This window comes from Patiria miniata, unplaced genomic scaffold (genome assembly GCF_015706575.1).
Source record: "Patiria miniata isolate m_02_andy unplaced genomic scaffold, ASM1570657v1 HiC_scaffold_25, whole genome shotgun sequence".
NCBI lineage: Eukaryota > Metazoa > Echinodermata > Asteroidea > Valvatida > Asterinidae > Patiria > Patiria miniata.
This window is the reverse complement of record NW_024037064.1, coordinates 9,717,313-9,740,657: the sequence shown is the minus strand read 5'-3', so window position 1 is coordinate 9,740,657 and position 23,345 is coordinate 9,717,313. Positions and strand designations below refer to the sequence as shown.

Here is a 23,345-nt window from a genome sequence, read left to right as displayed (position 1 = left end):
TTAAAAATTCATTAGAGAACAGATAGGAACGTTGAAAAGTACAGTAATATTGATGTGTTTAAAAAGGAAAAGCTGTAAAAACAATTATTGCTTAAGGAGTAACAAGCTTGACGAGAATGGAGTAAGATCCACAATAAACAATGATAATTAATAATAATAATTGTGCTTATATAGCGCTTTCCATCGTATCAACAATCTCAAAGCGCTTTACAATTATTACCCCGTTCACCAGACCATTGGACCACAATGCCGATATCAGCGCTCAATCGGTCCTTGACCCTCACAGGTACCCATTTGTACTCCTGGGTGGAGAGAGGCAATTGTAGTTGAGTGCCTTTCCCAAGGGCACAAACACCATGTTCCTGGCAGGGTTCCTGGTTAGTACCTTCATACACAAGTCAAACACCGTAACCACTGGACCATGGCATTCTACGTAACCACTGGACCACGGTGTTCTACGCCATTATGTATTATCTATTATGTATTTCATTGATGAATCCCCAAATAACATCCAATTGCTTCATGAACAGGAGTGTATAAACGTATAAAAGTCCCTTTAATGCAGAAATATGCAAACCATATCATTTTCTAAAAACATAAAATATAAACAACTACCGGTAACTACGACATTAACAACACAAATCTACACCCTAACAGCTTTCTCTGCAAAATATAACGCAGACTCGCTTTCCTGAAAAATTGTAAGAATTGAAAAGTATGATATACCACAAAATATGGCATACTTGTAAATTGTGGTTTCGTTTCATTCTATTTAAGGCTTGGTTTATTTATAAGGTCTATGGTGCACGCAACACATACTGACACGGATATACTTATTAAGCGCCTAATTTACATTTGCTTGTAAGTGTCATAAACAAATAAGTCATTCTGCCCTTGAACTAGCTACAATTGAAATACTAATAACATTAAGATTAAGAAATCAAAATTTTTAGATTAACAACCACGCACGAACGTCTTAAACAGGAATTGAAAAGGACACTAATGCTTCCAAACTTATTACAAAGAGGAATGTAGCGATTAGGCCTGTGTACATGTATTTCATTGATGAATCCTGGAGTGTATCCCTTTATTGCAGAAATATGGACCACTTAACGCAAACCATATTTTTTTCTGAAAAAATAAAATTGTACCGTAATCCTGGCACAAGGAGAATGGATACAATATTCTGTTTATGATATAATTATTTTTAAAAAATGTAAATGAAACAAAATCTTGCCTTCAGTTTTGTTTACAATTAAACTCCTGCTACGGAATCTTGAATTCGGCTGTGATTTCAGTTCCTCAATCCCGGAAGAAACAGTTAGATTAATTTGATCCTAAAAATGCCTAAAAACTACATGTACGTAGAGTGTACTTACTGTGATGTATACACTTACATTATTGCCAATCGTGTAATCTGGTATCCGAGTTACCTCGGATACAGGTAACTTAATAACTACATTTTTGATATAAGGCCCCCCAAAAATAGTTCTGCTTCCGATTACATGGCAATTGACAATAGGGTAGGTAGGTAGGGAAATAATTTTTTTGGCCCATTTTTTTTGTATGGAGGCGTCTGCATGTCGTCAAGGGTAAAAGGTAGAAATTAATGGTTTTGGGTGATTTTTCCCTCATTTTTCCCATAAAAAAATTAGGGTAGGGGCTGTCAGAATAGGGTAGGTAGGGAAACCGGAAGCAGAACTATAATTGTTTTGGCCTACATTGTAAATGAGAAAACAGGAAAAGTAACTACAAATTGTATGACATTTTCTTCACATGTTCATGTGTAACTGGGCTGCTTCATGTATTGGATACACTGCATAGTCCATGTTATAATTATCTCTTAAACGACTTCATTGAAAATTATTTGTCACGTCGCTGTCATGACTTAAACTCTACTTAAGCATATATCGCTAGTTTACATTTGGTACACAAATGTCTCAGCAAAAGACAAATTGCCTGGAGCTTCATGTAATGTCCCAAATTGTAAAGATTCATGATAAGGTCAATTTGATTTTGTTCATGGATTCAATCCAAAGAGTCTGCGCTTAGAACTTTTCAAAGTCTGATCCACCTGTGACCGACATTTTGTAGACGCTCTTCTGGCAGGTTTCCAATGATATGCATTCCTAAGTTCAGAAAAGAAAGAGTAAGAAATGGAAGGGTTTAAAACTTCATCCACTTATCCCATGTTGTCTTATAGGTCTGACTTATGTTCCCCGTTAGTATCAAACCCTCAGCGTTTAAAATGTAATATGCCGCTTGCAGTGTCACATTGCTGGTATGAAATAACTCTTAAGAAGTGTAAATAGCCAATGAAAACCAACGAATTGAAACCTCACATGGGTCAGCCACACACGACCCAAGTCTAAAAATACAATTGACAGGTAAAGTGGAAGCCAGGCCACCTCATAATAATCATTTCATTTTGTTCAATACATGTCTGTATAGGGATATCACATTTTGCAACACATGCCAACTTTGACACGAGCCAGTAACAAAACAAAAAATATTATACCCCCAATTTTTAAATATTTTGTAGAAAACGTGTGAAAGTTTTAATTTTCATCAAAGTTTGTCTCAAGTTCCCTTGATCCACAAGGTCAAATTCAAGTTCAAAATAAAGGTCAAAAGGTCACCATCCTTCAAATTACTCCGACATGAAAAGTAATGGTAAATTTGAATTCCTTATGATGTTACCTTTCCAAAGCAACCACGGCCAACAAAGTTGGCTCACAGGTTATGGAAATATGGTCATTTGAAAATTAGCGGCCACGCCCATTTTGACCAAAATTGCCAAACAATGGTGGGCGGTCGCGCGAAAACCGTTCGTCGGATGGCGCTAAAACTTAAAATTTCAGCTTTTTCAGCCTAAATTACCCCATATACATGTACTAAATACAATGTATGAGCAATTTTGAAGGGGATGGGGTTTAACCCATTGGGTGATTTGACACTAGTGATGACCCGAGACACTAGAATGACCCTATTGAATAATTGATGCAAAAACAATAATGACAACCTGGAAAATCTGATGCTTATCATTTTCATCCGACCCAATCCTTAATTTGTCGGTTACAGTCAAAACCAGGACCCTCTTGAAATAATCATTGGGTGTTTAATAGGCCTACTCACGTTAGCTTTGTCCAACAGTCCTCCAAGTTTCTCACTGACTGTTGCAAATGTTGGTCGGGCTGCCGGGTTCTTAGACCAGCAAGCACGCATCACCTGGTACCTGAGAAAACAAATGGGCATTACTGAGTTGTTATTTTGCCCAATGTTGATCAATAAATCAAATTCTTCTCAATAGTTGGTCAATTTTTACCCGAAATAACCAACAATAATTATGGTAACTTTCTACCAATGGTAACTTCCTATCAATGGTAATTTCCTATCAATGGTAATTTCCTACCAATGTAAGGCAGTTTTTTAGCCAACTTTATTGTACGGTGATATTTGGACCAAAATAGACATGGAGCGGGATAATATATGAAATCTATATTCACAATTTCCTTCTAATCGTGCCTGACAAACATTCAAGTTTTATTTTTAATTGTTCTCCCCTTTAATTTATTTTGTGCTATTAGATGTGAGGGTCATATCCTTTGATCGGCTCGCTCTTGGCGAATCATTATTTCAGTCTTAACATAAATTACAGATAATACATTATTAAGCGTCAAAAATAGTCACCTGTAATTCAGCTGTTTCCTTTGACTCTTAAAAAGAAGTCTTATTAAGATTTGACACATCAACCAATCACTGCTATAACAAAGAGCATTTCCGCATGTTTCAAACTGCAGTCATAAAGAATTTATTTTATGTAATGAAACTTACAATTGCATGCGACAGTGATCGGGACGGGGCATCCGGTACCCTGACTTCACTTTGGAAACCACTTTCTTGGCACTCATGGTCGGGTATGGGTGGCCACCTGTGAGGAACATTGGAATTAAAAAACCAGCTTTGTAATCTAGTCAATCCCAAGTCAATCCCAAGTCAATCACAAGTCAAATCACAAGTCAGATCACAAGTCAAATCATAATTCATAAGTCAATCACAAGTCAAATTACAAGTCAGATCCCAAGTCAATCACAAGTCAAATCATTATTCACAAGTCAATCACAAGTCAGATCCCAAGTCAATCACAAGTCAAATCACAAGTCAGATCACAAGTCAAATCACAAGTCAAATCATAGTTCACAAGTCAATCACAAGTCAATCACAAGTCAAATCACAAGTCAGATTCCAAGTCAATCACAAGTCAAATCACAAGTCAAATCATAGTTCACAAGTCAATCACAAGTCAATCACAAGTCAAATCACAAGTCAGATCACAAGTCAAATCACAGGTGCAGGTCAGATCACAAGTCAAATCACATGTCAAATCATAATTCTCAAGTCAATCACAAGTCAAATCACAAGTCACATCACAAGTCAACTCACAAATCAAATCACAAGTCAAATCACAAGTCAAATCACAAGTCAAATCACAAGTCAAATCACAAGTCAAATCACAAGTCAAATCACAAGTCAAATCACAAGTCAAATCACAAGTCAAATCGTAAGTTGGTCGCGAGTAACCAAAGATGAACTGTGACAAAGGCACTGTCAAAGTAGACCATGTTACATTTCTTTACAAATTGGATGTTGCGGTCACGTGATTCCAACTTCCAGCAAATGGTTCTCTTCTGCACTGCATGTGTACATGTATCTCTTGAAATGTGATTGATGTTAACGTGGCGACAAACGTGGGCAAAATAACATGCAAAAGATGCTGAAGTGTCTAGGTTGCCTGTCTTGCCCGTTGGTATGATGTCGCAGAAAACATGCTCTACATGTACATTGCTCTGTAGCTTGTGAGGTTGACTTGTGAGGTTGACTGGAAATTGGTTGACATGTGATTGACTTGTGACTGTTGACTGACTCGATTCCAACTCCGCAAAAAAAAATACTTTGAGACTTGACCTATCAAAAAAATTAATAAGATTTCTATCATTTCATTTGAATACCTTCTTTGCAAGACAAGGTTTAAAGCTCACTTTTAGATCATCAAAACCTGCTGATACAAACGTGGATTAATAACATGCCCAGAATCATCTTCATATTAGCCTAACAATGGGAGTGCTTGTAAGGCCAACTGTTTCCCGTGCCACATTCGAATTGAAAGGTTCGGAACCAGTTCCTAGCTTCAAATGTGTGTACAACGTGCAATGGTCCATGACCTTTCCAGAGTTTAAACATGGAGATCACTGGCCATACCGAGAGTAACTATTTCCCACAGCAGAACCCCAAAAGACCACACGTCACTCTCTGTTGTGTACACGTCATCAAGAACAGACTCCAACGCCATCCATCGCAGAGGGGAAAATCCCTGAACGTCAAAAGAAACAAAAATATTACTGATAAAATTGCGTTACAAACGTCCTGATAGAATGCACTGAAAAAAATCAGACGAAAAGCACCAACACGAATCTCAATTACATGACATATTATTACTTTGGAAATAATCCCTGATAATTAATTTGTGTTGAAATTATTGTCGTTGCTGCTTTTGATTATGTGCCTTGTAAGTTGTAGTTGTCGTAGGCCTAGTTCATGTAGTTGGAGAGCTTTTTGAAATACTGGGTTTTTTTTGTTTTACGTGTAGCTTCTTAGGCAATGCTGCAGGTCTGCATGTGATACAATGTACATTTTGTAGTAATGTAGTAATTTGTATTTTCAAATGGTCATGTATTTTGATGTTGCCTGTAATATCAGATACACATCAACAATATCAGTTTAATTAAACAAAAGATTCTTTTCCACTGCAGTGGCAAAGAATCTTTTACACAGTGCTCTGTGTAATAAAACTTGCCCCCTTCAATAATCAGCGCAACCCTAATTTTAACACAAATTTGAATGATTTTTAAATCATAAGGAGAACACATACAATCGAAGTAAAAGATACACAAGAGTGAAAAATCAAGAATGTCAAACAATATGATGCACACGTAAACCATCCCAGTGTTGTCCTGTTGTCTTAAATCAAAACCAAAGTGTTTAAAATATCAAATATTGCCCATTCCCGAATAAGCAAATATCTCACCGTGCTTTTGCGTTGGTATGTTCTCATTTCGGCAACATCGCTGGCGAATCCAAAATCAGATATCTTGCCCACCATATCCTCGCTAACGAGAACGTTGCGAGCGGCAAGGTCTTTATGAAGACACTAATGTGATTCAAACAAAACAAAGTAAACCTGTTAAACATGTACATGTAGCTCACCCAAAAGCTTGCACAAAATTCTTTTGAATTGATTCAGAATGGCCATTTAACCGGAAGTCTCTTCAAACACGTGTCTACTCAATGGGTTGATGTATCCCATTCATTTGCATTAAGAGGTCATCCTACATGATAGCACTGCCCGGCTCCAAGTGACAGTCAGTCTGTCAGGCAATCGGTCAGTCGGCAGTCAGTCGGCAGTCAGTTGGTCAGATAGAAATCAAGATCAATTCCTCATATAAACTCGTCTGTTGACCCGGTATAGGCATCAACTAGATTTCCATGTGATTCTTTAACCCTCCCTTTGCTTAAGAGGTCACCAATGGTCAAAATTGTCTTCCTCACCTCCGGGCCTACTGTGTACAAACCAATGGGGGTCTTGACCAATATTGACCCAAGTAATAAGCAGGCAGACAATGCATGTTACCATAGGAGGGTTAATACTATAAACTAGTCCCAACTATAGTACAGACTGTCCCAACTATACATGCTATAGTATAAACTGTCCCAACTATAGTTTGCACCATTGCTATAGTTGGGACGCAATAGACTCACCCCTTGTGAAGCCAAGTAAGCCATGCCTTCGGCCACGCCCCTGGCCAGACTAAGGAGAGTCTTGGGTGTGAGGGATGCACACACAGCCCCTCGCAGGTTGTCATACACGTGTTCAGATCGGCTATCAGTCAAAATCTCCTTCAGGTTCCCATTCACCACGTGTTCCATGATGACATAGATTGGGTCTGTGCATACGATTGCCAAAATATTAACAGTTGAACAAGTACTGTACACAACTGTTTCGCCAATTAAAGCTATGGGGAGCATACATGTACATGTATATTAACCTCTACTGAATAAGCTACATGTAGTTCCATCTTTGCGTTCACACATCGTTATATCACTGAGCGGTAAACAATTTCACATATATGCCTGAAAAGTCATAACGGTGCCAACATAAGTGCAAACAACTCCTGGACTGCAAAAGGTGTTTCAAAACTTACGGCCTCACGTACAGTCATGTGTGGACTATCCTGTTTTCGTAATGTGTGAATGAAAAAGTATAATTGCATATTGGAGATTCGATTACCACACTGCCAGAGACTTGGGTTCTTTTCCAATGTAGTTGCTGTGTTTACATGTATCACCAAAATAAAAAATCGTCAAATCGTACCAGTTAAGTGCGCCAGCACAGTTTTGATTTTAAGACATTTCCTTAAAAAATATTCAACCCATTTGTTGACAATGCCATTACTAAATCATGTTGTTACTATTTTAAGGGCAACAGTTCAAAATCAACTTTTTGACAAGTGAACCGAATTATCACGCCCGTATTGTTACCTTCGTTGATGCAGTACCCAAGCAGCTTAACGATATTCGCGTGACCACTGAGAGGTTTCATCGAATTCAACTCTCGAATCAGGTTCTCTTTCTCCTTTGGGTCGCTTTCATCTACATAACATAATACATGTGTGTAAAATTTAAGCACATAATACAGTAAACTGTAATCCATATCAATAAAGTTCAGAAATCCATATCAATAAAGTTCAGAGCAACTTCACATCTCAATACTTCCAGGATGAGGAAATGTATTGTACGAAAAGTACACATACATGTAGATGGCACTTTGTGACTCATGAGAGGTCCACTATGCGGGACTTGGTTACCGAGTACAAATATGAGTACTTGTACTTGTACTTGTACACTGTTCTTCGAAGTACAAGTACAGGTCTCTACTGCCATTCGAGTAGTATGAGTACTGCTATTCAAATGCGAGTTCTTTGATGATCGAGTACAATTTTGACATGTCAAGTACGAGTACTTTGCTGCCCAAGGACAAGTTCCGTAGCTTTGAGTTCAAGTACTTTGACATTTGAGTACGAGTACGAGTACTCTAAAAAAAGGACTTGAGAAGTACTCGAGTACAAGTACGGAGTACGAGTACCCGGTAGTACATCACTCGGGGCTATTTGTATACAGCTCGATGTTGGCATTTTGGAGCAAAGAAGCTAATATCAATTACAGTAACCATCTCAGCCCTCACATGTACCCATCGACTCCTGGGTGGCCGTGGGGAGATGAAATGAGTGACAAAGCGCCTTGCTCAAAGGCATACGCACCATAACCCCAGGCTGGACTCGAACCCACAACCTGCAGATCATACTCACAGGCCACGATACCACGGTACTGCATTATACGGTACTGAGTATTGGCATGCCTCTCACCTTTTACAGTTTTGACAGCCACGCGGGTGACGAGGCCTTGCTGCTCGATGCCCACGGCTCTTGCAAGTAGCACCTTTCCGAAGGTGCCCTGAGTGAGTTCTTGAAGGAAGGTCAACTGATCTCGCGAGATTGCTGCGCGGCAATCTGGGATGTCAGCATAGGTAGACTCAACCGGATCACTTTCGACTGCGCGAATGGTTTGCAAAGGGATCCCTGCAAATAAGCATATGAAAAGCCATCTTCAGAAGCATTCCTTGCTATCCAAATAAATAAGTCAGATTGGGGCTGAAATCTCTTTCATGTGACGTGCAATGTACACGTAATGCAAGTACAAGCATCGCGAGTGTCACTAATATTGAGGGTGTCAATTTCATTTTGGGTCAACTGTACCGTTCTGTAGAGTCTACTGCACTTGTAACATCTAAAATGTATCATACTAAGACACTGCAAGTATTGAATCATGCACTTTTGTTTGCCCAGAAACAGCACATACATGTAAATCTCAAAACATCTGAGAAAATGGAAAGCGCATCCCCTATATATATTCACGAAGGGCGTCATTCATCCTAATAAGTACCATAACTTTAAATACTGTTACTTAAAATTAAAACATACATTGTAGCAAGCTTTTGTAGCATTCAGGCCCATCGCCAGCCCTGAGAATTAGGGGGGGGGGGGAGGCCATAGTACCAACTGGGGGGGGGGGGGGGGCCACTACCATAAAAAAATACAAAAATACATATGTATGGCTTTTGCCGTAGGGGGGAGGGCAATTACTCGCCAAGGGGGCCCGGCCCCACTAGGCCCCCCATGGCGACGGGCCTGCAGCAATTGCTTCTTCATTAGATGCAGTCACTGCAGTTACTGATGAAGTAGCTGTTGTATCTAGGAGACTAACACGGATGTTTGCAACTTTCCTAACAAGTACCAGCACGGATGGTTCAGGTAGTTTCTGTTACGTGTTTAATGCAAGGTCATCTAGGAGGATGCTTTACCAGTTCAGATAAGTTTACCAAATTCAATCCTTGTCTACCGTACCTCAATGTACTTCTTAGATTACTCACCCACGTTTTCGTAGCATTCTGCATCTTCAACGACCCGGACTGGCCCTCCAGTCCCAGCTCCACTGCTGTTTACAAGCAATTAAGATGGAGGTGTAAAATGTTTAAAGAATTGGGGCGGGGGTAGAGGGGGGGAGGGTTCAAGCCTTGCCCTACTGATTCTAGACTAAAACTCGTCTAAAAGGGCTACTGGCCCTTTAAGTCACGTTTTGTCGAGCAGCTTAGTACACCAGGTGAAAGTGCAACCGAATATTCAAAACGTAGAATGTCGTTTGGGTAATAATTATTTTGAAGCCAGTGTAGAGGCTGTAAACTAAATATTTTTAGTACTAACTCTCAGGAATACAAAGCTATTTTGACGTGATATCCCAGGTTGGTACATGTATATCATTAAAAAAAAAATACAATCTTTGAATTTTAGAATTGAGGTCACTTTGCTAAAATATTGTTTCAATAAACGTGATAATTGTTTTGTTATAACCAATCAAATTCAATTGTGCGTTCTTTTCTTTAAACTACATGTATATCAAGGCACACACTTGATGAAATAAGGCTTTATTAACTAATTTGAACAAGGCCTTAATTAAAGAAATGTTACGTTAGGTTTTTGTCAACTTATCACTAATGTTCTTACCTTTGTGAAACATTTTGTTGTTCTGTTGAGAAAGTAGAAATTTTGAATAAGTTAAACAACGACACTGTTTAATACGATAGGCAGATCCCACGTTATGTATGCAACTGTTCTTGTAAAACTTTTTATTAATTTTTAGGCCAGATTAGTTTCATTACATATTATGCAACTCATCACTTTTCAAGACAATTTGATAGGAAGATTATCAAAAATGTAACTTCTGGGATGATAAAAATAGACATGTCTGATAACCTCGGTTTGAGAGTTTAAGAGAAAGGCAACGGTCTGCGAAATGTCGAGTTTCTCTCATCAGAAGGGGGAAAATTTTGGGTTGTGCATAAACAAAAGTCTGGAGTCCCCAAGAAAGTTAGTGCATGTGTATTACATGTTAATAAACTACTCTGAGTATTCCTTTTGTCACAAGGCATTATAAAATAAAATCACCATAAAACATGTTTCCATTGTTTTGAAAATGAGCATACCGGTATCTAAGGTTTTCCTTTTCTTTTGGCTGGGCTTCTTTCTTTTACGGTAGTAGCAGCCGACTGTCTGTATCGCGATGCTGATGAGCAAAAGTATTCCCAGTACACTGATGGCAGTTAAAAACGGCCAGCTTGTCGGTGTGCCGATGACTGAGTGAGCAACAGGTGCTAATCAAACAAATATCAGGAGTATCATTTTAGTAATATTCATATGGGTAATTCCACGGTTACTCACGTTACAAATTTTGTTGCAAAAATGTAACGTGAGTAACAGATTTTGTGCATCTTGTTTATCATACATAACACATTTTTCTGGATGTCATCTTTGGTGCTTAGGTAGGTCTAGGTCTACTCTATCTACCATGGGGAAAACAGTTATTAAACCAATTACAGCCCAAGGAAACTCAAAAGTACATCAAAAATGTAACGTGAGTAACCGTGGAATTGCCCACATATTTTCAGTGTATCTTTGACACTTTTTGTTTTGGCCAGACTGAGTATGAAGAGGGGCTGATCTTTTGGGTAAACATTTTGCTTAAGAAATCATTACATGTATATGGAAGCATGTAAATGCCAAGAAACCCACCAAACATGTAGACCCAGTCACCCTTAAAAGTTGACCAAACATAATGACCACACAGTTTATTACATTTGCACTTTCTTGTAGACCTGATGCGTAGCAGGCATCTTGGGGGTTAATGGTTTTGTTTTGCTGTGATATTGATGAACCTTTTGTTAATTGATTGCTACTGACAAGAGAGGCCCTCTAAGATGGCCGCTACATATACTAATATTGGAGCTTGGTGCGCATGGCGTCCTCCAAACCTGGCTTCCCGAACGAATATCAGAGCTTGACGTCATTTTGTTGTCGTGCGTATTGCAAACACAAACATTGTTTTTACGAGACTTACGCAGAGTCTTTCCAAATGTTGTCAAAACATCACTCGCACCGTTGGCGTTTTCAGCATAAACCTCGATCTCATACTCGGTGTCGGGCTGCAGACTGACCACTGTGTACTCGCTGACATCGTAGAGTCTTCCGCTTTGCGTACTCCGGCTGAAGACCGTAGTGGTTTTCAGTTCCCGATGGTTCACGCGGAACCACTGCGGTTCGCCTCCGTCGCTGCCCGGAGACCACGTGACCGTCAGCGATTCAGATGAGAGTTTCTCAGTATGAATGGAGACTGCTCCTGGGGGATGGGGCTTATCTTTTATCAAGCAATAAGTTAAACAAAGGCATAAATCTCTTGTGCCTTTTTTTATGGAAATACACATATTATTAGTTATCCCGCAAGCGTGAGTGGAACACGGAATAATGTAGTGCGTCTGTGTCCTTCGGCCTCGTGGCATGTGGGACACAGACGCACTATATTTTCTGTGTTCCACGAGTGAGAGCGTGAAAATAAGAATTTATCTTCAACCAAACTTGACGCACAATAAAGATGAAACGCATGCTGTACACAAAGTGCTTATCCTATTACACGTGCGTGGTTTGTACAGAATGGCGCTCGCATCTTTGAACAGCGGAATACGCGGAGTACGGTATGAACCGTGGCCGTGCTACATGGTTATATGTAGCACGGCTTGTTGCCATGGATCGACCAATCAGGATCGAGGATTCAAGTTTACTTGAAGATAAATATGCATACATGAATGTCATGCATGCAATCAATGACAACACTTGTAAGCAGGAGGTCCGGGTTCGAGTCTCACATATGCCTGATTAAGCTCTGGTTATAAATTTGGTTATAAATTTCGATATTAAAATCCAATTGAAAACCTATTTGTGTTTTACTCCTAGCGGTTCAAAATTATGGATTTGAGCGAAGGCGCCCTCAATTTCCCGACTGTGGCAGTCTCATTTGTCATTAACACACTCAGCCTTTGAGAGGATCAATATCTTATTTTTATATTTACGTGTAACTGCATTCTCAGAACTGAAAATTCTTTTTGTTTTTATTCCCCCCCCCCCCCCAAATCACGCCAGAAAAGTATGAGCAGTATGTTACTTTTACAATGTAGCAAGCGGTTGTATTGCTTTGAAAACGTTATCTCCCATGCTATGTGCATTAAACAATCTGTGTGTGGCAGGTTCCATGCATTGTTACGAACATTTGTGCGTGATGGTATGTCACAGATGGCATGGATGGTATGTCAGAGTTGTCAGTGCAGCAGATAATGTGTGCGCTAGGCCACGTGTATTGCGAAATAACGTAACTTAATTGGAATATATACATGTAATCTTTACATGCAGCTTGGTTAAGGCATTTGGTATTTCTATCTCCTTTCAGGTCACCGTTCTGTTGTTGTAGGTGTTGGCAAATGGTGGACGGAGTAAATGCCTTGACCTAACCTAGCAAAGAGGTAGGTCAGTTTGGATGATATTTTAAGATACATGTATAGATGAGATGAAAATGATATTTTATTGAAGACCGTTAAACAAAAGCCAGATCTTTGTTTTTTGTTGTCAATAAATTCAGGTTTCAAGGTTTTTTAGTTGTTTTCCATTCCGTGAAAACAAGAAGCCAGTGATATATCATTGAATGCAACTGTTTCTACTGCGATTTGATGGATTCTACAAACCCGGATCAGAGCACATAACGCCCTGCCACTACGGCAGGGCGTTATGTGCTAGACTACTTTCCCTCTTAAACCCCAAAGTAAGCAGCCATAAGATTCACCCTTTTTTCAAGATTGCTTGGTGTTGCTTTCATGTTTTATGAGCAGTTTAGGTAAATACAAGTGCATGCATTACATTGATGCTCAGGTCACTCCGCATGGCAACCTTAGGCTGGTTTACCCACCTTGGATGTATACTCTAACAATACTCCGCCTTGTCAGGGGAGTTATTGAGAATAATGGGAATCGATGACAACTGTAATAAGAACATAATCTACTTAAGACAGGTAGGCATTTGTGATAGCTAGATATTGCAAGTTCTTACAACGCACGATGACATGGATCAGGCTGGAATGCGCCACTGGTAGTACACCGTTGTCTCCGCGGCACCTGTACGTCCCAGCCCGCTCCCTGCTGATGTTGCTTAGCAACAGTGTGCTTGTCCCATTGCTGTAGACGGAGGGTAGGGAGCCAGGAGACCCGACCTTCTCCCACGTGATGAAGTCAGCCGGCTTGGGATTGGCGTCCACAATGCAGGACAAAATGACGTCATCTCCCTCCTCAACATGATTAGACGGGATTACAGATGGCTCGGAAAATTCTGGCCAGTCTGGAACAAAAGAAAACAACACAAATGTCACTATATCCAGTCAGCTATCTCCGTGGATTTATCATAAATGTAATGGTTCCCACCATTCCCTTGTTTTTTTCCCCTTTGTGCCATTACGATCAGGACACCCGCTCATGATAGCACTAGTCATGTAGTACGTCCAGGGGCAGGGGTGAATGTTTATACGTTTGAGGCACTCTGTACCCCCTGCGGAGGATAATTTGAGTGAGAAAGTTTTGTTCTCTTTCAAAGTATGGCAAAGCCATTGCATTGTTCCTGAAGAACATTAGAGTTCCACAGTACCCCTCTGCAAATTGAATTCTTGTCAGGCAACAGATAGTGCATAGTCAATGAGTCAGAAGACAGATGGTTTACATTTTTCGTGACGGTGCATAACTGAACAGTAATTTTCTTTGTGTTCATGTGATACCTATTTGGTGGGAAGGATTTGTTATATTGAAATTGATCCGCTCGAAGTTGTACAACATTGATTTCAATTAATTAGTCTTACATTGGACGTCGATCGGACCCAGCAATCCTGTCAGGTCTTGAGTCCAGGGTCCTCTTCTGGCAGAGCATGTGATCATGTTCCCATTATCTTCTCTGGTTGGCGAGAAGTTTAACGTGCTGCTGAACCGGTAGCGGTTGCCCGATGTTGACATGGCGGTGGTGTGAGTGCCGGCAAGAGTCGGGCCCCCATTTGTCCAAACCAGCTCCCAGTCGTCAGGATATCCGTTGCTGGCCCGGCATGTTAGTTGAACGGTCTCATTTGCAGTCATCAATGGGTGGCCTATTATAACAGGAGTGTCGGGAGGACCTACATTGTACAAATCATGACAAAGGGATACAGACTACCAGAGGAAAAATTGTCCTAGAAAAAATTAGAGTCCTTATCTCAACGTTTTGGTTTGTATGATGTGGTCTTTCCTTTTTTTAAATCCCAAATCAACAAGGTATGGACACTGTTTATCAAACCATTTTCCAATCTTTCGGACAAATATCAGGGACACTCTTCACTTGTAAATTAGGCCATAGCATACCAAGAGCACATCAGTCCATTTAGGTAAACAGGCGCACTACCTAACCATTAGTCCATGGGCAAGCCATTTTACTCTGAGCTGCCCTCAGCGATTGTGACAAAATGCCAACTACTACCAGGATGCCCATTCTGACCTTCAATTATTTCGAACAAGCACACACACACACGCAAGCACGTTTGTTTATGGTGTAAATCAAGGATTTGCTTTTGTTTCTCTTCCCTTTTCCTTTGTACTATAACTTTTTCGCAACAGCTCTCATTGGTTTTGTACACGTTTTCCTACCGAGGAGTCCTCGATTCGGTTTCTGACCTCGATTCACCGATGATGTTGCACGTGTGTCCTCGATTTACACCATAAACAAACGCCAGTGTCTTTTTGCCTGCAATCAGGGACCCCCTATTGTCCCTCTTTTGTCTGTACTCGTAACTTTTTAGGAAGACCTCCCATATGTTTTGTACATGAATCCAAATTGCGGACCTCTAAGGAATTCGGGACCCTATTGTCCTCTAGTGTTCAACATCCCCTATTGAATGAAGAAACAAACTCATACACCCATCTTTGTAAACACCGCCAATCATGGCCCCCCCTATTGTTCCTTAACCTCGTTCCTTGTTTTTACCAACTTTTTAGCAACAGCTCTTATTGGTTTTGTACACGAATTCTAATCGTTCACTTTCGGTCAATTGTGGACGTACATTGTATTGTTTGTGCCCTAACCCCTTTGCCCTACATGTGGGTCCACGATTGCCGGTGTTTCCATACTCACACAGAATCCCTACCTGTAACATCCACTGTGACCATCGCAAACGGTAGAGGGAGCTGCGACTCCGCCGTTCTCGCGACACACTTCACCCTGTGCCCATGATTGGATCTGCTCGGAATGAATGTCCAGCTGCTCGTGGTGTCCACCAAACCATTGATTTCTCCAGAAGCAGGGTCATCAGTTCTTTGAAGAGCGTCATTCAGAAACCATTGTATGGTAGCAGCTGGCCTTGTCTGGCGCACAGTGCACAACAAAGAGTGGCGCGCCCCCTCCATGACGCTTGCTCTTCCACTTGTCACGTTCCCACCGGAATCGTAAAGGGATAAACTGGATTCCTTTGGAGGAACTGAAAGGAGGAAAACCAAAAAAAAGGAAATGGAAGATCCTCTTCCCCCCCCCCCCCCATACCCTGTTCGGATAACATAACAAGGCAACCCTATTAAGCTGGTCCAAGTGGACAGAAATGTCTACACCACTGAATCACGTTGGCTATTCACTGGAAGCTGACAGGGATGTAGCCGAGCCCATCCCAAGTTCCTGCAAGTCAATCGCAAGTCTACCAAAAGTCACCCAGCTCCCAACTCGACTCAGAAGCTTTCAAATGAGCTGTGACAAAGGCATACATTTGCTATTGTCCATCCCCTTTGTGTTTGTGTGTGTGTGTGTGAGGAGACTTGTGAATGACTTGTGGTTTACTTGTGCTGGACATGTGATGTACCAATGATGGGCTCGACGTAAAAGCAGGATTCAGCCGGGAGGTAATCCTATATCACTGCCCGGCACGCATGCGACTTTTAAGTGGGCCAGTCGGAAAATTGGATGGTTAGATAGGTACAGAGGACCCCTCGGAACAGCAAATGAAAAGAGGAAGATTCTTACATCGGACGTCGAATGGACCCAGGGATCCTGTCAGTTCTTGAGATCCTCTTCTGGCAGAGCATGTGATCATGTTCCCAATATCTTCTACGGTCGGCGTGAAGTTTAGGGTGCTGCTGAACCTGTAACGGTTGCCTGATGTTGACACGGCGGTGGTGTGAGTGCCGGTAAGAGGTAAACCCCCATTGGACCAAACCAGCTCCCAGTCGTCAGGATATCCGTTGATGGCTCGGCATGTTAGTTGAACAGCCTCATTTGCAGTCACCGATGGGTTGCCTGTTATAACAGGAGTGTCCGGCGGACCTGAAATCATGAAAAAGGGATACAACACCCAATACCAGAGACCCAATCATCCAAGAGGAGTCCCTACCTTGACGTTTCTGTTTGAATGCTGTGGTCTTCCCCATTTCTTTTTAATCCCAAATCAACCAAGGCATGGACACAATATACCAAATCATTTTCCAACCCTTAGGGCAAAATCAGGGACGAACTTCACTTGTTAATTGTATCATGGCATATTAAGATCGCCTTAGTTCATGTGGGTAAACAGGCGTACTACCTACATTGTAACTGATAAATAGTACTTGGGCAAGCAATTTTACTCTGAGCTTCCCTCTGTGATTGTGACAAAATGCTGACCAGTAGCAGCATGCCAATTCTGACCTACTTCAATTAACTGGAACTCACACACACACCCACGCATTCTTGTTCCGTTACTGGAGGGACTACACGTGTTTTCCCATGCTGTAATTGGGACTTAAGACGCTAAGGGGACAACAGAAAGGTGGATTAACTCGGTCCTAATTTTCCTAACAGCAAAAAACTTCCCCATAAGGCAGTGATCTTTATGACGGCCCACCCACTTGCCATACGTGGACACCTACCTGTCACATCCACTGTGACCATCGCAAAAGGCATTGGGAGCTGCGACTCCGCCGTTCTCGCCACACACTTCACCCCCTGCCCGTGATTGGCTCTGCTTGGGACGAACGTCCAGCTGCTCGTGGTGTCCACCAAACCATCACTTTCTTCAGAGGGAGGATCGACAGTTCTTTGCAAAGCATCATTTAGGAACCATTGTATGGTAGCGTTTTGCCATGTCTGGCGTACCATGCACAAGAAGGAGTGGGACGCCCCCTCCACAACACTTGTCCTCCCACATGTTACGTTCCCACCGGAATCATACAGAGACAAACTGGATTCTGCAAGTGGTACTGCAAAGGGGTATGAAATTTATTCAAATCACACGAAATTTGTGAATTCGAATAGTTAGTACATGCTAGAACAGTAGATTTCGCCATGTGGTGTACCCACAACAGAAAGTAAACCAGAAAGCGGGCGTGCGTGAACCATTGATGACAATTAAGCACAATAAACACAGGGAAACAAAGGACTAGACTGGACAGTGCTTTGAACTAGGACGTTGATTTATAACATACATGTATACATGTACCTTTTACACATCTTGAAAGGCAAGATGAGCACAACAGTTCAAATAGAAGAGATTTACTGAAAACCTGTTACCTTGCACATCAACAGTAACGAATATGTTCACAACGGGATGTATCCCTGCAACAAATGCCATACACTGCAGTAGCTCCCCGTGGTTGCTCCCAGAAATAGGTATCGTTACAGTACTGGTGCTCGTGGTGAAACCGTCGCTATCTGTGAGATTGTTGCTACTGTCTGGAGAAAGCTCGAGTCCCCCTAGCGTCCACATGAGCGAGACGGGTGTTCTAATATCAGGTACTCTGCAAGTGAATCGAGTGCAGTCTCGTCCAGACGCATAAACTGTGTCTCCCATGGAAAAATTGTGTCCAAACCAGTCAAATAATATGATAGATGTCTTGGCCACTGAAAAGAAAAACAAAAAATTATTAAAAAGATGTAGGCAAAATTGGACATCTCGTCTAGACGCATGACTAGCTCTCACAATGAATTTTTTTTGGGGTTAAAACTCTTCTCCCGTGGAACGAGGAGGGGAGTGCAGGCTTTCCTGATAACCATTTGTTACAGGGTTTCTGAACCACCTTTTTGCAACCTGTCCTTGATTTCATGAGGAGTTTTATGATTTCACTACAAGATAAATTTGCTTATAATTTATGTGGCGACCACCAAAAATATATATTTTAAAAGTCGTACCACAATAATACTTTCCTATAAAAGTGAAAAGTTATATTTTATGTTCAGTGTTCACAACTGGCGTAAAACATAACAATGAGGACATTTTTATAAAGGTTACCTTGGTATGTCAAGTCATCGATGGCGATATCTGACAAGCGACCGTTGACACGAATTGCTTCAAATGCTATGAGAAAGCTTGAAGATAAATTCGTGACACAAATCTCAGCCTCCAGCCAGGTTGTTCCATTCGTTTGCTCACCGCTTCTTGAAAAGAGAACTTCACCTCCGGTGACTGATCCGCCAACAGGCACACGAGACACATTTAGAGTACCTAAATGGTATAAATCATTTAAAAGCCTTTAAAAGGTATAGGTCGATATTTAAATATCAAAATAACTATTTTCAAACCTCAAAATTAGGCCTAAATAAAGGAATGTAAAGATCACGCAATGGCATATGTAATATTTGAAATGCTGCTCTGTGCTCAATTAACTTAACATGTTTATTTTATTTGTTTTTTTAATAGTTTCTTTTAAATAATACTTTTAATACAATATAAATACTTATTATAACAAGAATTTATTTTGTTTTTAAAACGTCAGCTTGAATGAGCCACAGAATAAATTTCATGTGAAGAGAAATCTTGAAATGTAGAAGTACTTTTGGGTAAATTAGAAAAAATAAAAACAGTTTTCATTTTTTTCTAATTTACGCGCTTTTTCATGACAACCGTTGTTGTTGTTGCGATGATATCACTCGCTGTCAAGTGGGCTTGTGCCTTAAATGACATTACAATTTGTTTATGTCTGCATTAAATTACGTACCCATATTGCTTCCGTACATGTTGTACCAGAAACTGAAACACCACGCGTGGTTACCGATCTGTTCTTTGCTTGGAACAACTGCAGGGCTGATAAGCACAGCGTTGGTGCCGTCAGACGAGTAGTATGGATGAAAGCTGGCATAACGGCCTCTGTAATCTGGCCAATATTAGTTGTGATAAATCGATAAAATATCATCAGAGGAAGCTTTGGTAATAAGAAGTTAAGAATGGACTTCAACGTTTATCAGGGATATTCAAAACCATCCACATACCTCCTACAGTCTTGTCATAATCGGGACCAGTAGAAGAAGGATATGTCGAGCCTGCCTGGAGTGTCCAGTCTGTACGGTCTTGTTTTGACTGCTTCCAACCACACCACCCTTCTTCAAAGGTACAGTTGAGACCTACTGTCGCTACAATAAAGAGCACATAATCTCCAAATCAACGTGAATGCGACCATCTGGTTATGATGAGTTTGTAATACGGCACTAATACCCAGTATGATTTGTATATTTCAATTATGGGAATATACGTGTACATTTTGTACTTACAATTGACAACCACTCTGACTACAAGAGATGCCTGAGCGTCGAATGGCTCCTCGATACTTGCCACACACCGCAGCTCCAGTCCATTGCTTTCTGAGGTAGGAGTTAATGCCCAACTGTCTCTTGTGGTGACCAAATCATCGCTTCCTGTAAAAGTAGGTCTATGTGTATCTCTCCTGATGTCACCAAGATACCACTCAATTTTGGTTTCAGGCCACGTATCCTTTGTCTCACAAGTAAAGGTGTATGCTATACCAGTCGCAACGTTCACTGTGCCACCAGGTCTAAGTCTGTTTCCACTGGCACCAGTCAGGGACATTAATGATGACTTTGGTTTCACTATAAAAGAGAAGCATACATCACATTCATTTTAAGACGTGTATAGATCAATGAAGTGCCTGAAATCGCCTTACCAATTACTCATAAAAGCCATGTAAGAGAATGTAATGTAGGTCCTATTGGGTTTAACTTATGGGTCATTCCATGTCAGACCAACGCACTTCATTACCTCATGTCTTCCGATTTTGATAAAAATTGCTGTGCTTGTTGGTCCTAATGAGCAATGAATACACACCAATTTTTAGCCCGATCCGACCTATTATGTGGTCAGGGCAGAAGCCACAACAAAATGGCATTTTTAGAGTAAAATACCACCCTTTTGGTATAAATATGTCAAAACTATGGCAATTTTCATAGAATATATGTGAATTTGTTATTAAAATAATGAGGATTGCATGCTCAAAGCACTTCTTTTGTCAAAATTAAATTTTGTGAAAAGTAGGTCACATGACCTTTAATATGCTATCGTGACCTTTGACCCATTTTTTGTAATAATGTATCATTCCGAAAATCAACGAAATAAAAATAACTTGCTAGAGCATGTCTTCCTCTATCAGAATGTACTAAAAATCAGTTGGGGTCTTCAAAATTTACAACTTTATGACTACTTTTGTACAGTTGGTAGGTTACAAATGAGTCAGTTTATAGACTTTACATAAGAAATACACCAACACAACTTACTATTCTGTTTCTAAAGTTACTAAAATATATCTTGGTTTGTGAATTTCTCATTCTGAGGGCTGATGAGGTCTAACCAGACTCATAGTGTAAATTATCAGCAGTGGCGCACCCAGGATTTGGCTTTTGGTGGGGGGGGGGGGCATAAATCGTTTTTTTTTCAAATTTCTGTAAAAGATTGGACCAACAAAAACTTGACAATGTTGGGGGTGGGTTCAAGCCCCCCCCCCCCCCCCCCGGGTGCCACTGATAATTAGTTTTCCCACGAGTGCGCTTGGAATATGAAATAATGCAATGCTGCTGTGACCCATATGCCACTCAATGCACTACATAATTCCGTGTTCCACGAGTGCAAGTGGGATTTATAACCAATTTATCTTCAAGCAAACTTGATATCAAATGCGTACACGCGGTGAAGATGTATGTGCATACATGTAGTGTATTGGTCCGTTCTGCAGGTAATAACACAACATATGTACACGTACATTTTTAATATCTGGGGTGCAATATAGCTGTGCAATATTATATCAAATCACACAGTTTTTGCTATAGATGGACTAATCAGGGTCTAGGATTCAAGTTTGCTTGAAGATAATACTTAATATTACAATCAAAGTTACCTTTACTCATTTATCACTGTGCTTCTTGAACTTTAATTACTCTCACAGACTTGGCATTTTGCTCGTTTGAGATGAATTTCACCTGGACATGAGTCCGCTGTACTGGGTGAAGGCCTGGTTACTGTTAGTGGTTAGCACACTTCCGAGTCCAGATATTCTGATTAGACAGTTTCTTTGGAATCAGAAGGTAGAATTTTGTTTTTCCTGGCTTTGTACTTTATACATACAAATCTAGATTAATTTTAGTGGTGTATTTCTTATGTAAAGTCTATAAATTGACTCATTTGTAACCTACCAACTGTACAAAAGTAGTCATAAAGTTGTAAATTTTGAAGACCCCAACTGATTTTTAGTACATTCTGATAGAGGAAGAAATGCTCTAGCAAGTTATTTTTATTTCGTTGATTTTCGGAATGATACATTATTACAAAAATTGGGTCAAAGGTCACGATAGCATATTAAAGGTCACGTGACCTACTTTTCACAAAATTTAATTTTGACAAAAGAAGTGATTTGAGCATGCAATCCTCATTATTTTAATACCAAATTTACATATATTCAATGAAAATTGCCATAGTTTTGACATATTTATATCAAAAGGGTGGTATTTTACTCTAAAAATGCCATTTTTTTGTGGCTTCTGCCCTGACCACATGGTAGGTCGGATCGGGCTAAATATTGGTGTGTATTCATTGCTCATTAGGACCTACAAGCACAGCAATTTTTATTAAAATCGAAAGACATGAGGTAAAAAAGTGCGTTGGTCTGACATGGAATGACCCTTATACGTAAAATACGTATTTCAAATTGCATCTCACCCTTTACAGCGATTGTTACAGTCATACTGTCGATCAGCTCACCGTCTGTGTCGAACGCTTTACATTGTAGTGTCTGTCCGTGGATCTCTCTGTTAGGCGACACAACAACACTGCTGCTAACGCTCAATCCGTCGATGGTGTCGACGCTTCTGTTACTGGCTTGTTTTATTCGCCGACCAGCCAAGGTCCAGACAAGTTCTACTTCGTGGTTTATGTCTAGTACCATGCATGTGAATGCATGATCTTCTCCTTCCAAAAGGACTGATATTCCAGCATCAGAAGGAAAGTCTTCAGTTGAATCGAAGAGGACCATTTGAGGAATGACTGTGGGGAAGGAAGTACCCAGTGAAAGAACCGTGCAAGAACAACAAAAAAACGGGGAAGTTAATAAACAGAAATTAAGTGTACTTCTGAATTACTTTTATTATCAAATGATCAAATTAAATCATAGAGGTTAACTCAATTATGACTAAGTTCAAGTATGACTCGGTTCAACAATGCCACTGTGGAAGTTGGGGGAAGGGTTTCGGAATTTTGGCATAATTTACAGATCCGGGGTAGCGGCAATTTGTTGTACTTTTGAATAAAAAGAAAATCCTACCAGTATTAATGTCATCGATCGCAATGACTGAGCTACCGCCGCCACGAACTGCCTCAAGGGTAACTTCAAATTCTGAAGTAACATTTCTCACACAACTCCTTCCTTTTAACCAAACTGTTCTCTTCATATATTGACCGTTTCTCGTAAAGATGATTTCACCCTCACTGTTTGTCTGATTTACTGGAAGCTGGTACACATTGAGAATCCCTGTGAAAACAATATAACAATAAAC

The 23,345-nt window shown here is 40.5% G+C and overlaps 1 protein-coding gene across 1 annotated transcript; it reads right to left on the bottom strand.

The window, feature by feature from the left end:
- Positions 1-2,048: 2,048 nt before the first annotated feature.
- On the bottom strand, positions 2,049-22,825 carry LOC119733013 (fibroblast growth factor receptor 2-like). The gene is made up of 21 exons (XM_038206594.1): positions 22,513-22,825; positions 20,061-20,396; positions 19,782-19,922; positions 19,511-19,666; positions 18,805-19,017; positions 18,087-18,416; positions 15,703-16,032; positions 14,395-14,700; positions 13,599-13,883; positions 11,566-11,862; positions 10,625-10,822; positions 10,176-10,239; positions 9,545-9,609; positions 8,481-8,693; positions 7,597-7,707; positions 6,817-7,001; positions 6,086-6,208; positions 5,260-5,371; positions 3,835-3,931; positions 3,136-3,235; positions 2,049-2,129 (listed from the first exon to the last, which is right to left on the bottom strand). Exons 1-21 carry the CDS (start codon positions 22,823-22,825, stop codon positions 2,049-2,051), a joined length of 4,056 nt encoding a protein of 1,351 aa, XP_038062522.1.
- Between the last annotated feature and the right edge of the window lie 520 nt (positions 22,826-23,345).